The 14,696-nt window shown below is 33.0% G+C and overlaps 5 protein-coding genes across 6 annotated transcripts in view; 4 read left to right on the top strand and 1 right to left on the bottom strand.

Moving 5' to 3' along the window:
- The first annotated feature begins 4 nt into the window (after nt 1-4).
- Nucleotides 5-1,034, top strand: LOC115238669 (putative 28S ribosomal protein S5, mitochondrial). The gene is made up of 4 exons (XM_029812680.1): nt 5-195; nt 316-411; nt 503-850; nt 997-1,034. Exons 1-4 carry the CDS (start codon nt 123-125, stop codon nt 1,032-1,034), a joined length of 555 nt encoding a protein of 184 aa, XP_029668540.1. The 5' UTR covers nt 5-122.
- Nucleotides 1,035-1,603: 569 nt separating this feature from the next.
- On the top strand, nt 1,604-3,975 carry LOC115238727 (28S ribosomal protein S5, mitochondrial-like). The gene is made up of 6 exons (XM_029812775.1): nt 1,604-1,790; nt 1,911-2,006; nt 2,098-2,445; nt 2,591-2,821; nt 2,896-3,095; nt 3,523-3,975. Exons 1-6 carry the CDS (start codon nt 1,718-1,720, stop codon nt 3,907-3,909), a joined length of 1,335 nt encoding a protein of 444 aa, XP_029668635.1. The 5' UTR covers nt 1,604-1,717; the 3' UTR covers nt 3,910-3,975.
- A 2,690-nt stretch (nt 3,976-6,665) lies between these two features.
- LOC115238730 lies at nt 6,666-8,618 on the top strand. Its single transcript, XM_029812777.1, has 5 exons — nt 6,666-6,725; nt 7,127-7,225; nt 7,316-7,584; nt 7,668-7,913; nt 8,006-8,618. Exons 1-5 carry the CDS (start codon nt 6,701-6,703, stop codon nt 8,312-8,314), a joined length of 948 nt encoding a protein of 315 aa, XP_029668637.1. The 5' UTR covers nt 6,666-6,700; the 3' UTR covers nt 8,315-8,618.
- Nucleotides 8,619-8,917: 299 nt separating this feature from the next.
- On the top strand, nt 8,918-11,340 carry LOC115238668 (coiled-coil domain-containing protein 50; the record flags this gene model as incomplete). Its single annotated transcript, XM_029812679.1, has 4 exons — nt 8,918-9,092; nt 9,486-9,603; nt 9,766-9,931; nt 10,044-11,340. Coding segments are annotated over 4 exons (1,080 nt in total), but the record flags the coding sequence as incomplete, so codon positions are not given.
- A 631-nt stretch (nt 11,341-11,971) lies between these two features.
- LOC115238651 (protein ELYS) overlaps nt 11,972-14,696 on the bottom strand; it is a 10,136-nt gene continuing 7,411 nt past the window's right edge. Inside the window, exons 4-6 of one of the 2 annotated variants that reach the window (XM_029812645.1) lie at nt 14,367-14,696; nt 13,952-14,026; nt 11,972-13,750 (exon numbers count right to left, since the gene is read on the bottom strand). The exon at nt 14,367-14,696 is cut by the window's right edge and continues 5,745 nt beyond it. In XM_029812645.1, the coding sequence (XP_029668505.1) occupies nt 13,743-13,750; nt 13,952-14,026; nt 14,367-14,696 (413 nt within the window). In that variant the 3' untranslated portion in view covers nt 11,972-13,742. Of the gene's footprint in view, nt 13,751-13,947; nt 14,027-14,366 lie in introns of both variants that reach the window. The other variant, XM_029812644.1, reaches the window with a different exon arrangement.

Raw genomic sequence — 14,696 nt, 5'->3', positions numbered from 1 at the left:
GTTCGAAAATCCTACTCGTGGGGTAGAATAGCATTGAATTAACCAATTAGGATAAAGAAATCTTGGCTCGTTTTGTTACGTTCCGAAATGTATTCCTTGGAGTAGAGTCAGTAGACGTGAAAATGGCTTGTCATATGCTACATATTTGTAGAATTGTGAATAATTCGATAAAAAATACTCAATCTGTAAGCAATGGTAAGGCAAATGAAATATATCACTGTTTATAAATCATTATATAATTTACATATATACTTAAAGTTAATTTATCTCAATTTAATCTATACATTAACTCTAGCAAAATTATGAAACTTTCAGGTATATGTAATTTATTGTCTGTTAATCACTCACATTTGTTAAAAACACACGTTCCTTTACTAAGTAATGCGAGAGATTCTACGTTTTTTGTGAATAGTGAGTAAAACTTTTATGGATGTACGTTTTGACAGTAGTTTACTCTCACAGTAGAAAATAGTTTGTATCTCATCATGCTTCTCTTTTGCAGAATCTGGAGATGAATTGTGGAAGGGTGTGACATCTGTCAGTAATGCGGGAAAACGCAGAGGTAGAGCAAGAGGATTACCAAGAAAAAGAGATCTAAACAAAGGACAGATTATTGGTGTAGGAAAAATTCCAATACAATTTCCTGGCCTAAATACTTCTGTATTTAGAGGAAGAGAATTAGTTCAACAGCAAAAGTTACCTATAGATCCTGAAAGAGAGGAGAAACTTGCAAAATTACGACAGAGTCAGACTGGATCAAAGCGAGTAAAATTATCCCCATTGGAACGTGGATGGACGAGCGCTGGAATGGGTGGCAGAAAAATTGGACCACCCGATCCTATCGGAGAAGGTTGTTAATATTTACACTATAATTGAATTATATATGGTTAAATTACAAAATCATGTGACATGGTATATTTAAGTTTTCAATTTTTTTTTTGTTTTAGTCCAGATAATATTAAAGAGTTTCAAATAATTAATATCTTTATCCTACAGATAATTTTGAAGGTTTTCAAACCTGGATCTCTTTTTAAATGTTTAAAAAAATATTTTTGTTTACATTCAATAATTACACAAATCAAAATTATTTTTGGACAAAATCTTTGTTAACAAAAACTGATTATTTCGTAATCGTCTTTAATTCTTATCCGAGCAACTGGGATTTTCTATTCTACGAAATAGGAAGAACAACGATTAAATTTATTTATATTGTTTATTTTATTAATATTGTTTAAATAAATCAAAGGGAATTATAAGATCTCTTGAGATTCTCTGTCATATCTTTACCTCTTCTTCCAGACGTTTGTTCTCTTCGTTAGCTACAGGAATTCGGAAACCGTCCTGCCATCCCAGTTGGCTCAGGATCACATCTATATTTCCCGTCGCCATGTGTCAAAATATTCTACTGTTCTATGTCGCTAATTATTCGTAGCAATTCATAACAATTCATATAACAGTATGCCACGTTCGATGCGATCCGCGACGCGGCAACGTTTGTATTTTGTCACTATGGTAACCGACAGGATAGCCAATATAATAGAATGCCAAATTTACTAGAGTAATTATCTCTGTTCTAGAGACCTTCAAGGAAATGCGTTCGAAAATCCTACTCGTGGGGTAGAATAGCATTGAATTAACCAATTAGGATAAAGAAATCTTGGCTCGTTTTGTTACGTTCCGAAATGTATTCCTTGGAGTAGAGTCAGTAGACGTGAAAATGGCTTGTCATATGCTACATATTTGTAGAATTGTGAATAATTCGATAAAAAATACTCAATCTGTAAGCAATGGTAAGGCAAATGAAATATATCACTGTTTATAAATCATTATATAATTTACATATATACTTAAAGTTAATTTATCTCAATTTAATCTATACATTAACTCTAGCAAAATTATGAAACTTTCAGGTATATGTAATTTATTGTCTGTTAATCACTCACATTTGTTAAAAACACACGTTCCTTTACTAAGTAATGCGAGAGATTCTACGTTTTTTGTGAATAGTGAGTAAAACTTTTATGGATGTACGTTTTGACAGTAGTTTACTCTCACAGTAGAAAATAGTTTGTATCTCATCATGCTTCTCTTTTGCAGAATCTGGAGATGAATTGTGGAAGGGTGTGACATCTGTCAGTAATGCGGGAAAACGCAGAGGTAGAGCAAGAGGATTACCAAGAAAAAGAGATCTAAACAAAGGACAGATTATTGGTGTAGGAAAAATTCCAATACAATTTCCTGGCCTAAATACTTCTGTATTTAGAGGAAGAGAATTAGTTCAACAGCAAAAGTTACCTATAGATCCTGAAAGAGAGGAGAAACTTGCAAAATTACGACAGAGTCAGACTGGATCAAAGCGAGTAAAATTATCCCCATTGGAACGTGGATGGACGAGCGCTGGAATGGGTGGCAGAAAAATTGGACCACCCGATCCTATCGGAGAAGGTTGTTAATATTTACACTATAATTGAATTATATATGGTTAAATTACAAAATCATGTGACATGGTATAATTAAGTTTTCAATTTTTTTTTGTTTTAGTCCAGATAATATTAGAGAGTTTCAAATAATTAATATCTTTATCCTACAGATAATTTTGAAGGTTTTCAAACCTGGATTTTGGAATGCAAAACGGTGACTTGTATGACTGGCAATTTAGGGCGTAAGACTAGAGCCAGTGGATGTATAGTAACAGGAAATGGAAATGGACTAGCTGGATTTGCAGTAGCAAAAGCATCTGTAGCCAGAGCAGCCTTAAGAACAGCTAAGAATAGGGCAGGTCAAAGATTAATATATATTCCTAGATATAAAGAACACACCGGTAAGGAAATAATTTGAATACTATATAACATAAAATTTTTATTCCTTTTTTTAATATCATTTTGTACTTTTCAGTGTTGCATGATTTCTTTACACAGTTTGGGAATACAAAGATATTTGTAAGAAAAAAGCATGAAGGATATGGGCTTATTTGTCATCGTGCGTTAAAAGCATGTTGTGAGGCAATTGGCATAAAGGATATGTATGCTAAAGTAGAAGGAGCTAAGAATGTAAAGCATCTGATAAAAGCATTCTTTATTGGTTTATTGCAACAGGTATATATATAAAATATCTTACAAAATATATTATACTTTTTCTTTAATCTATATTAAAAAGAAAGGAAAGAGATTTTATTTATAGGAATATATATATAAACATGAAAAATGCAGATCGTGTTGATTAATGTTAAAGTATTTTACTCTAACCATAAAATTATGAACATTATTAACAATGATTTCTTGCCTATTTAAACTTTATAGGGATGCATAAGTAACAATCTTTTATTTAGTGTTTCAAGCATATTTTTTCTCATAGAACTTTCATTTAATTATTATATTATTAAAGCTATTGAATCAAATAGAATTAAAGTTGGCTTTCTCATTGCGATCTTATAACAGATTATAATGTCAGAAATTATATTTTAACTTATTGCAATATACCACAAAGCAAATCAATCCCAAAATAATATGGAAATATTTGCAGAAATCATATCAACAACTAGCGGATGAAAAACGGTTGCACTTGGTCGAGTTTAATCCGGAAAATGGTAACTATCCAGTAGTACTTGCTTCACCATCTGAAATTAGAAAACCAGAAGAAATTCCGTCCAATGAGACTCTCGATTTTACTCAATATATAATGGGTAACAAAGTGGTATTGAAAAAGAAGAAATTTCCGCCGTTCTTCACTAAACTTCCGCTTTATAGAAGAACATTGGTAAAACAAGAACGAGTTAGAAACTCCGATAAAACGAGAGTACAATTACTAGCAAAATATGGAGCACTTCATAGTTTTCTGACAGAAAAATATCCAGAGGCAAAACCACATCGTAAACAAAAATCAAGCGAGAATGATGAAACAGTAGAATAAAGAAGCATATAATTGTTACGCTTTTATGTATAAATGTTTCAAAATAAAAACTTTATGCTTGAAATACATTGGAAATTATAGAATTAAATATGTGCATATAAGAGATCCTAAAATTTTTGTCCTTTTTTTTCTAAAGATTCTTTAGGTAGATCTGATTTTTCTTTCGTAAAAGTGTTGAGACACTTGTAATCTGAATATTTGATATTGCACGTTTCTCATATTAACTTTCATTTTCCATATATGTGGATTATGGTCTATTTTAAATACTATATCAACCTATCAAAATATAATTTTTATGATATATATCCTTCTCGATAATATCGTGCAAATGCCGTTTTTTTAAACGAATGCCAGCAAATAGTAGGACTATGACAAAATAGGATGAAATGGACATTCTTCTATAAATTTATAGTGAATTCATATGGTCCTAGGATCATCGAGTCCAGGGTACCGATCATGTAACTTTTTCCCTACGGCGGAAACGTGAAAAGTGGAAAATATTAGTATTGAAATCAATGGCAAAATTTTTCACTTTTCCGTTGAATTCCATTTTTTTCGTCAAACATGCTTACAGGGCCATATAGATGTGGAGGGGATAGCGCACACAAGCGTAAACCGTGTACAACGCCCCTCCCCCCCCTTTGGATGCGGCAGTACCAGGAAACTGGCATCGCTGCTTCTAAATAGTTCAGTTTCCGGTGGTCAGTGGTCGGTGGTGGTCGGTGGTGGTTGATAGTCAGCAGTAAACGAACGATTCACGTGTTGTAAACTCGTGAAATCTTCTGATTTCAGAAACTACTTCTCTTCTTCTTCTTCTGCAACCTTTCTGTTAGTAGCGGACAATCTTTTGACTTCAAAACATCTCTGGCTAGAATTGGATTCAACGATCGCCGAATAATCAATTTAATTTCGGCTGGTGCTACCACGTATTTCCTCAGGTTGACGTATATTTACGTTTATTTATATCAATATGATTTAAATTTGTTCACCTTAATGAAGATATACTTTGTATTATATAAAAATTGAATACTATATTCTTCTTTCTAATGTGATATATAACATATTCGTAATTAAACATCCGCGTGGTTTGTGAGAAATTCAAAGTTAAAGATTATGATCTTCATCTATATTTTTTACTACTCAACACAAATATATACATAAATATATTAATGAAATCTTTCAATAAATAATATATCTCTCACGCAGTTCGGGGCTCCGAATAATGTAATCGCGAGATTAATTTTCAAACTATCCACGTTCAGTGATTCTAGAATTCAGACGCGAGCACATGCAATCAGTTGAATGGATACACACACAAGCGTGAACCGTGTACATTTAATGCGCGGAGTGCTCTGCACATTACACGTATACAATTCACATTTGTGTGCGTATTCGATTGCAAGCTCCTCGCGTCTCAATTCTGGCGTCACTACCACGTGTGTCTCGCACATATTGAGATTCCAAGCTTCGCTATTATTTGTTCACCTTAATGAAGATATGCTGCGCATTATATAAAAATTGAATATTATGTTTTCTTCTTTCTAATGTGATATATAACATTCGTAATTAAACATTCGCATAGTTTGTGAGAAATTTAAAGGTAAAAATCATGATTTTCATTTATGTTTTTTACTAGTCAACACAAATATATACATAAATATATTAATGAAATCTTTCAATAAATAATATATCTCTCGCGTAATTCGGGGCTCTGAATAATGTAATCGCGAGATTAATTTTTAAACTATCCACGTGGTAGTGATTCTAGAATTGTGACGCGAGGCATGCAAACCCGATTCACACACAAGCGTGAATCGTGTACATGTAATGCGCAGATCGCTCTGCGCATTACATGTACACGATTCACACTTGTTGCGTATCGGGTTTGCATGCCTCGCGTCTCAATTCTAGCATCACTACCACGTGTGTCTCGCACGTGTTGAGATTTTAAGTTTTGCTACTTACAGAGTTTCAGTATATATTGCGATGGCGATTATTACGTTGTAACTTATGAAATTGTGCTGTAAATAATTCTAGCATTTGAATAAAAAATCTATGATTGTAAATTTTACAGATCAAAAAATGTCTTGTAAAAATATGAACCGCATCCTCTACGCCGTTTCTGTATAATAGAAAACTATTGTTTTCCGCATAGAAGCGTTAGAGTGAGTGAAACGCGGCGACATCTTTTTGCTTGGTTTTCTTTTGCCCCTTGCATCGCGCAATGAGAACTAGGGGGCGATGGTGAACAAATTGTAAATTTAAATCATAGACATACAAAGATATAGATTTAGATTTTATGTCTATAGTTATATATATGTCTATAGTTTAAAATTAATCATTGAATAATTTGCAGGATAGCAACATTAAAATTAAAAAATTTCTATTAAACTATATACAATAATTATATTGTTAAAGAAATTTGATGTCATCCTGCAAATTAATCAATGATTAAATTTAAATCATATTGATAGAGATGGGCATTAGTTAGATTAGCAATATATAAAATAAATCTGCTCATGCGAAGAATACGAAAATTCCTATTGTAGTGAGAATGATAAAAAATAGCGTGGTATCATTAAGGATCAAAAAAATCCATTAAAAGAAATTTAAAATTTAATTTTTTAAAACTTTATAAATTTTTAAAAATTTACATTTTGTATTAGTTATCCACATTATATATAATAATTGCATACTTATTTTCTAAATATATATGAAGAAATTGCTACACATTTGTATATATGTGATATAATGATATAATGAAATTTACATATTTTCATTAGGAGTTAAAATGAACGCTGATTCCGCCCACATTGGTAAATATTTATTACTTTGGCATCTATTTCTTTGAAGAGGATATATAAAATTCTATACAATATATATATTTTTATGTACATATAAAAATTTTTATGTACATATATTATTATGTACATATATATATTATTATATACATTATTATGTATATATATATATTATTATATATATATTATTATGTACATATATATTTTAAAAGGATATAACACATATATTAAATTTTATATCTTATATGAATATCTTTTTTTTATATATAAAATTATGGGAATCAGAGAATACTTAAAACATCTTTATTCTATAAGAAAATATGAAAGGAAACATAAATGGAAAATGTTTTGCATGTGTTTATAAGATTGTTTAATATTTGTTCGATTTATTCATGTGAATGTTGTTTTATTGCCAGATCCTTTTCTCTATGACTGGGTGGAGCATCTTCATGAAATTATGAAAGAGCGGGAGCAAGAGATAATTAATGAAGGACAGTTAATCATGCCATATGATGGTAAGCAAAAATAAAAATATTATATAATATTCATGGAATATTCAAGTAATAATGTTACTACGCTACAATGTTAATTATTTTAAATTATAGCAATTACAGTATCCGTTGTCATAGCTGCCACCCACATAATGGATACTGTAGGACTGGATCGTCACATAAAGTATATGGCCCTTGAGTTGTTTGACAAATTTATGAACAAATCCTATCAGGAGGCTTACAATATGAGAAAAAATGAGTCTGATGAATGGTTACAAACCGTTAGAAGAAAAACCTCTATTCATACACCATTCTATCTTTTATCGTGCTTTCAAGTGGCATGCAAAGTAAACTCTCACCCCAATAGTTTAAAAATATCAGAGGTAAGGCAATACTCTTTTTGCATTTAAAATACTATAATAAATTTTGCCAGATAAAATAACGCTTTACTTTTGTGTTTTCTTAGATTCTTCAGCTTGCACAACTATTTGTTAAAGATTATGAATACACACGAGAAATGGTAACCGTGATGGAAGTTGAAGTCCTCAAGAAAGTAGGATTTAGAATGCCCCTCTATACACCAGTGTATTGCATTGAAGTTCTTATCGAAGGATTGAATTCCTTCAAAATTACTTTTGTAAGCGAAGAAACAGAAAATGGAGAAGAACTACATAAGGCTTCGTTGTTATTATTAGACATAGCTTATTTGAAGGTTTGTAAGATTTTTCTATCTAATTCTTCTATTTCTCTCATTGTGCAATTTTTAAATATATTCAAGTATTATATTCAAAATTCTATTTTTAGTACGAAGAATTAATAAACATGTATGATCATACCCACTCAAAATGCGTATGCAGAAATGCTCAAATGAGCATACAAGAGAAGTTGCAGAAATTAAAAATATTGAAATCGAATGCACTTTTACTAAGTGCAGCGATAGTGTTGTGTGCAGGATACATTTTATATCCAAAAGTAAGCAGTACTAGATTGAGAATTATTGTGGCAAAGTTAGCAGAATTGGCAAATACAATGGACTCTGATATTATGATTATGGCAAATATGTTATACAAATTAGTGCAATATAAAATAAGTAGCATAAATGTATATATATAAAAATATGTATGTGTACATAATATACATGTAAATATATATAACTGTGTATTATGTCAATATTTTGTAAATGTAAGTTGATAATACATAATAAATTGTGCAATTTAGAAAATATATATTCTAACTCTTTCATTAACTCAAAAACTCTCTTTATACACGCACAACTCCAAGATATGTATAAGCCAACTGCACACACAAGGGAAACCTTCAATTATTAACTGTAGAAACGTCGATGAGAAATTCGCACATTTACAAAAGATACTAAAACGCTCGTCCTATCTCGCACAGAAGATATCTATCTCACCTTTCTATCGATTCAAGTTTTTAGTTCATAATCTGTGATGGCGGAGGGAGGTATCATTGACCCCGATGGTTCCTTTCTTTTCTCGGTCGCTCTCATTTCACTCCTTTCACCATACCCTATCATACACACGCTCACCTTTCACAGGACGCACGCGCGCGTTTTACATCCATTCATCGCGGGAATATACGCTACTACGCGAGCAAAACTACTATCTGTTCTGCCGAAGCGGACACTTCCTTTCTCTGCAAAAAAAAGAAAAAAAAACTAAGAATGGATCTAACATTCATCTTGTCTTTTAACTTGCGGACAGAGCGCGAGAAAATGCAATTAAGCGAAAAACGGATCTCGTTCTCGTGCGCGTCACGATTAGTCATTGCATTGGCATTCATACATTGTATTTGTGCGAATTTTCAGTGTGTCGCGAGTGGCTGGTGCACGAGGATGGGGCGTTGGCCTACCGGCTTCAGGATGAAGAAAGTACGTAAAAATCTTACGCATATGTTTGTCTTTTTCACGTGCGTAGAAAGTGCCAAATTTGTGCAGGGCTGTTCTAAGAATATCGCCTGCCCTAAACGCTGACAAAGCTTGCTATCTCAGGGTGAGCGAAGGCGATAAAAAATTTGTCTAGGGATCGAAACTATAATTAATGTAAAAAAGAAAATCGGTATTATGGGAAACAAGCTCGTTAAACTGACACAGGATACAGGTGTACAGGGAGAATGCAGTTTATTTTATGTTCGTATGATTAGGAACAATTCTGGAAATTTTATTGTTAAGTGAGAAGAAAAAGTACATAATATAACAGTTTTGCACCTTTTATTGACTGCTTGTAAAAGGCTTATGTTAATGTGTGATTTTTATGACTCACAGTCAAGGAGCATTATACTGGCAACAAGACGCGTAACGCACAAGTGAGGGAAGATGTGCCACGAGCCAGAGTTGAACAGGAATTGGAAGCGTTGAGATATCAAAACTACGTTCAACAACAGTTAGTAACATAATTGGTACAAAATATACGATTGTTTAAATATCTTCTTTTTTTAACAAAAAAATTCTTTTCTTAAGGCTCTGCACAAAAAACAAAAATAAAACAGGAATGACCTGTCCTATTTTGATTGTTTTTTTATTTCTCTATTTTTATTTGTTGAAGGGAAGAGAGAGATGCGCTTGTCGCACGGCAAATCGCGCTTTCCCTGGAGCGAGAAGAGAGACAGAGAGAGCGTGAGCTTCAAGACCTGATGAGATTACAATTAAGATTAGGAGATGAAGCTATACAGCAGGACATTGAAAAGCGTATACAGGAAGAAAAAGATGAGGTAATTACAAAACTTTGCTACTATATAAGCAAGTTAATATTCTCCTTTTTATCAAAGAAAACGATTCTATATTAGCGAAAAATTTGTTAAAATGAATTTTTTTACACAACAGGAACTGGCGAGGAAGTTGCAGCAAGAGGAGAAAGGAGATCATCCGGACTGTCCAGGAGATGAGCAATTAATGTTGGATCAAAAACTGGCGATGGAAACGCAGGACGCTGAGTTGGCACGGATGCTTCAGGACAAAGAACGAGCAAAGGCGCGTAAAGCGCGAGAGAGAGCGAAACAAAAAAAGCTGGAGCGCGAACGTTTGCAACAACAGCAACAGTTCGAAGAGCAGAATCTCACGGCGCGACCACCAAGACCGGACAGATTGGACTTGAAGACTCCGCCAGTCAAGAACCGAGCCCGTCATCCAGTCAACTATTCTCAGTATCCAGATCCCGAAGAAATCCAGACGTTGGATGATCCCGTTGACGGTTCACAAGAAGTGGCGAATGTCGCGGCTATCATCGATCCCACTTATAACGCGCATCGTGGCACTTCCAGCAGCTCGAGCAGCACGATAAGTCCCGTTTACGCCTTGCCAACGCCGTCGCAAGAGCTGATGATCGACGAAGCACCATGTTACATGCCGATCCAAGGCCAGCGACGGAATCAAGCCCAATCGCCGTCCAACGCACATGAAGAGAAGCACAAGCGACGCGTTAAGGACGGGTGTAAGCATCAGTGAGTGAGAGAGAGAGAGAGAGAGAGAGAGAGAAAGAAAGAGGGATGCTGTGAGAGAGAAGAGAGAATTGAGAAATCAGTATTTTTAAAATAAAATATATTCTGTCCTTTTTCTTTTTTTATTGCCATTTAACGATAACATAAGTTGATAAATAACTGATTCATTTCTAAAAGGTTCTTGTCTAAAGAGATGCGATTTTGTTATGCATTGATGAACACATTTATCTGATACATGTATTTACTTTCAGAAAATGTATAAATCTCTCTCAGGATTTTTTGATTATTTTACACTGACAGGATTTGCTGCCATACGTTATGCGACGATGTAATTCGCATTATGCAAAGTACAATGTGCCTTTTAAAGGGCATAAAAATTTGAAACGGCCTTGATAACACAAGTTGACAACTTATCTAGCAATATAAATTGAAGTTGACAATTATCTATTCAAATAGATATATTATACCGTCCTCGATTTTGTATTTATGTTTCTCGTGTCCATAATTCTTACGAAATATATGACATTAGTGTAAAAATTGCTTTATCAATGACAATGCTTTACAATATTAAAATTTTGATACCTTCAGCAAGAGAGTTGAAGCGAAAGAAGATATTATAGACAATCATGAAATGATTTGCAAGAGATATATATTGTGACACACACTTAGATATGGCAAAAAAAGAAAAATATAGTAACAGTGTAAATGTTGATTGACTGTTAAAGTTTACCGCAGAGTCTCATAATTCGTAGGTGACTAATGTACACAGTGTGTAATTGAAACACATGAGCAAGTCGTGATAAAAGATTAAACATTTTTTCCCGAGTTATACTTCAATGTTTAAGTAATTGACTTTAAAAGAAATCTCTTGTATTATCGATACGTTCGATTTGTTCCTGCAGAATACATATGTTTCCGCTACACACCGTACACAGGAATTTTCTAGATAATATGCGACATTAAATTAGTTATTATATAATAAAACTACTTATAATTCTCTTTTATAATTAATAAGGTAGAATGTAAAGAATAACAACACTGCCAAAGATAACACTTTAATGTGTTGGCCTTTCAATAAATAAAAGAAAGTGTTTATTAAAGAAGACGCACGCCTTGTGCGTGTGTAAAGATTTATAAATCTATATCAAGCGAATATTACGTATTGCAATCTTTTCCCCCGAACTTCAAAACACAATATAAGCAAGCTTCTAAAAAAATGTTTATTAAACATATTGTTGATTGTAGTATCTCGGGGGAAATGTTAGAACGCAAGAAAATGCCATAAAAGAATTATAATTGTTATTTCCTTCTTTCCCTGTCTCGAAAAAAATATGTTTAACTATTTATAATTTCAAAACGATACACATTTATAAAATGCTGTCAGAATTTATTTGTTATTAATTTTCGATCATTATAATATACGTATTCGGCCTTGTTTCATACACTTGCACGCACGCACATACACATATAATACACATACGCAATATATTCACTAATTTATATAAGGACTATTCGCGAAAGGATCAGAATCTGTATTGATAGCTTCAAGTAATATTCTTCATATGTATATTTTATATATATATGAGAATTAATTTGTAATAATGTATATTTTTGTGGTGATTGGAGTTTTTTCTCTTTTTTAATACTATATATGTCATGTATTACTTTCTTTTACATTTATTGTATTATACATGAGTACATTAATAAATTATTTACAAAGGTATGATACATTTTGCCTTTTTTACCGGAAAAATACTATAGGAATTATATGCACGATGTAACAGAGAGAGAAATCTGCGCTACAAAATCAAATTCTAAAAGTATTAACTAAACAAAAAAATCTATTCACAGCAGGTGTCTTCCAAAAGAGTGTACATAAAACGGAATGAATACTACTGTGAGCGTTAGAAAAAAAGAACAATATTGATATAATACAATTTCAATGATAGTTTATCATTTAAGTTTATATTTTTGAGAAGCGACAGATTCAATCGTAGCTTGTTAGAATGATATATCCGAGATTTGAATGAAATAGCATCTGTCCATACAACTGACATGCAGCATGTAGCACAGTTTAAATGACTTTTACAGGCATATGGATTGCGAAAACAATCTTCGCGTGAGAATTACATGCATATATTTTTTTTTTGTTTCTTAATATATTTCTAATCAATATCGCGCGTACTAGCATATATTCCAAGTACTGCCGCTACAGTCGATAACACACAACCACAACTTAAAATATATCCCAATTTGAAAGAAAAAAAAATTTGCTTTATCTTTCTAATTAACCCGATCGAGATAATTCGTTCGCGGAAAAAAAGAAGAAAACAAAATTGAATACAACATCGATAACATAAATTTGATATCTCTATAAAATAACATCGAAAGATAACAAAACTTCTCCTCGTTTCCGTATGTGGTCCCAGCGTAACGTACGAAATCATTCACTTCATAATAAGACAATTGATCAACTAAAAGTATTTAAAATTTATCGCTTAAACATCTAATTCAATGATTCTATCTACCTTCATTCGTCAATTTGTGATTGTTTATCATATATCAGCGAAAAATTACTTTGTACTATATCCCAGCGAGAACATAGAAACTGAAACTAATCGACAATTTACGCCCGTAAAATGTGTTTTATAATATTTCTTTTATTTCCGTATCAGAGCAAAAAAATTTTAAATATTCACTATATGCCTACAATTGCTGAAAATTAAAGTTTGCGATGAGATTAATTCTACAGACAATTTTAATTAACGCACAAACGCATATCACGACAAAACAAGAAAATATTGCAATCTAAAGAAAAATATGAAATAAATTTAAATTTAAATATATTGAAAGATTTGCAGGTCGAATATGCACGATAAATCATCAGAACTCTTTCGCGGAAAGTTTTCTGTTTAATCTGTTGTACTTTTGAATTTTTTATGTATGAGGAATTTTGTCCGAAATCGCGATCTGAAGTTCTTTACGATCAAACGAGAGTAACGGCCAGGTTGGATAATGTCGTGAGGTCTCTGGACAGCTGACTGCGATTCTCCCTTTTCCTGGTCAGAACTCGGTATGAACGAGCTCACTTTTCTATAAAAGATAAACAAAGAGTAGAAAATAAACCGACTTATACTTTCTCGAGTATAATTCTCAGAATCTTAAATATAAACGATTGAAAAGCGTAAAAGAAGGGTAGAAAGAGAGAGAGAGAGAGAGAGAGAGAGAGAGAGAGAGAATATAGTATAATATAAGAGAACGTTCGTATTGATCAATTAATGAATAACGACCTACGATGTTGATTCGGAGAAATGCTTTTAGATCTGGTTTGGGGCGGTGAGAACACATAATTCGGAACCTTCCCAATCTCTGCAAATTGAAAATCACAATCTCACCAAACGTTCGGATACCTACTGCTTCACAAAAGTGAATGGCATTAGTCACAGTAAACTTAACAGAATGAAAAATCTAACTATATATTAAATTATATCAAAAATAATAGAAATCTAGAAAGAAATTCAATAATTCAAGAGCCAATCTCTGAAGCCGATCTTCAAGGATTCAATTATATAGATCGTTTACTTATTGTTAGTATTATTACAGAAAATATATTCTATAATACAGAATCTACAGAACATTCTGTATTTACAAAATATAGTGTGTTCTCTGTGACATAAGATCATTCATCTGATAAGCGTCTCAAAGTTACCTTTCTCATCCAATGGCATATCCGACTTCTCCGGCTGTGAGAAGATAAACAGATTGCTAGATTCTTGACTTGCGTCGATCTTGCGCGGTCTACCTCGCTTCCGCTTTACCGTATCCTGCTTTGTACCTTTCTTGACCGTCGTTGTGATCGACGCTGGTCTTCTTTTCGACACGGCAGTATCTTGTGCAACTCTGTTCTCCGTCTGTTCGCCCTCTTGAGATCTTACTCTGTCCTCGCTCTCGGCCGATTCTTCCATTATCGGTTCCACCGCGATGTTTCTCGCGCGAATGTTTCTGGTCCTCTTCTTCACGTCTTTGTGCGTCACGTCTG

This window comes from Formica exsecta, unplaced genomic scaffold, assembly GCF_003651465.1.
Source record: "Formica exsecta isolate Colony F162 unplaced genomic scaffold, ASM365146v1 scaffold353, whole genome shotgun sequence".
NCBI lineage: Eukaryota > Metazoa > Arthropoda > Insecta > Hymenoptera > Formicidae > Formica > Formica exsecta.
This window is presented reverse-complemented; position numbering and strand designations above follow the sequence as displayed.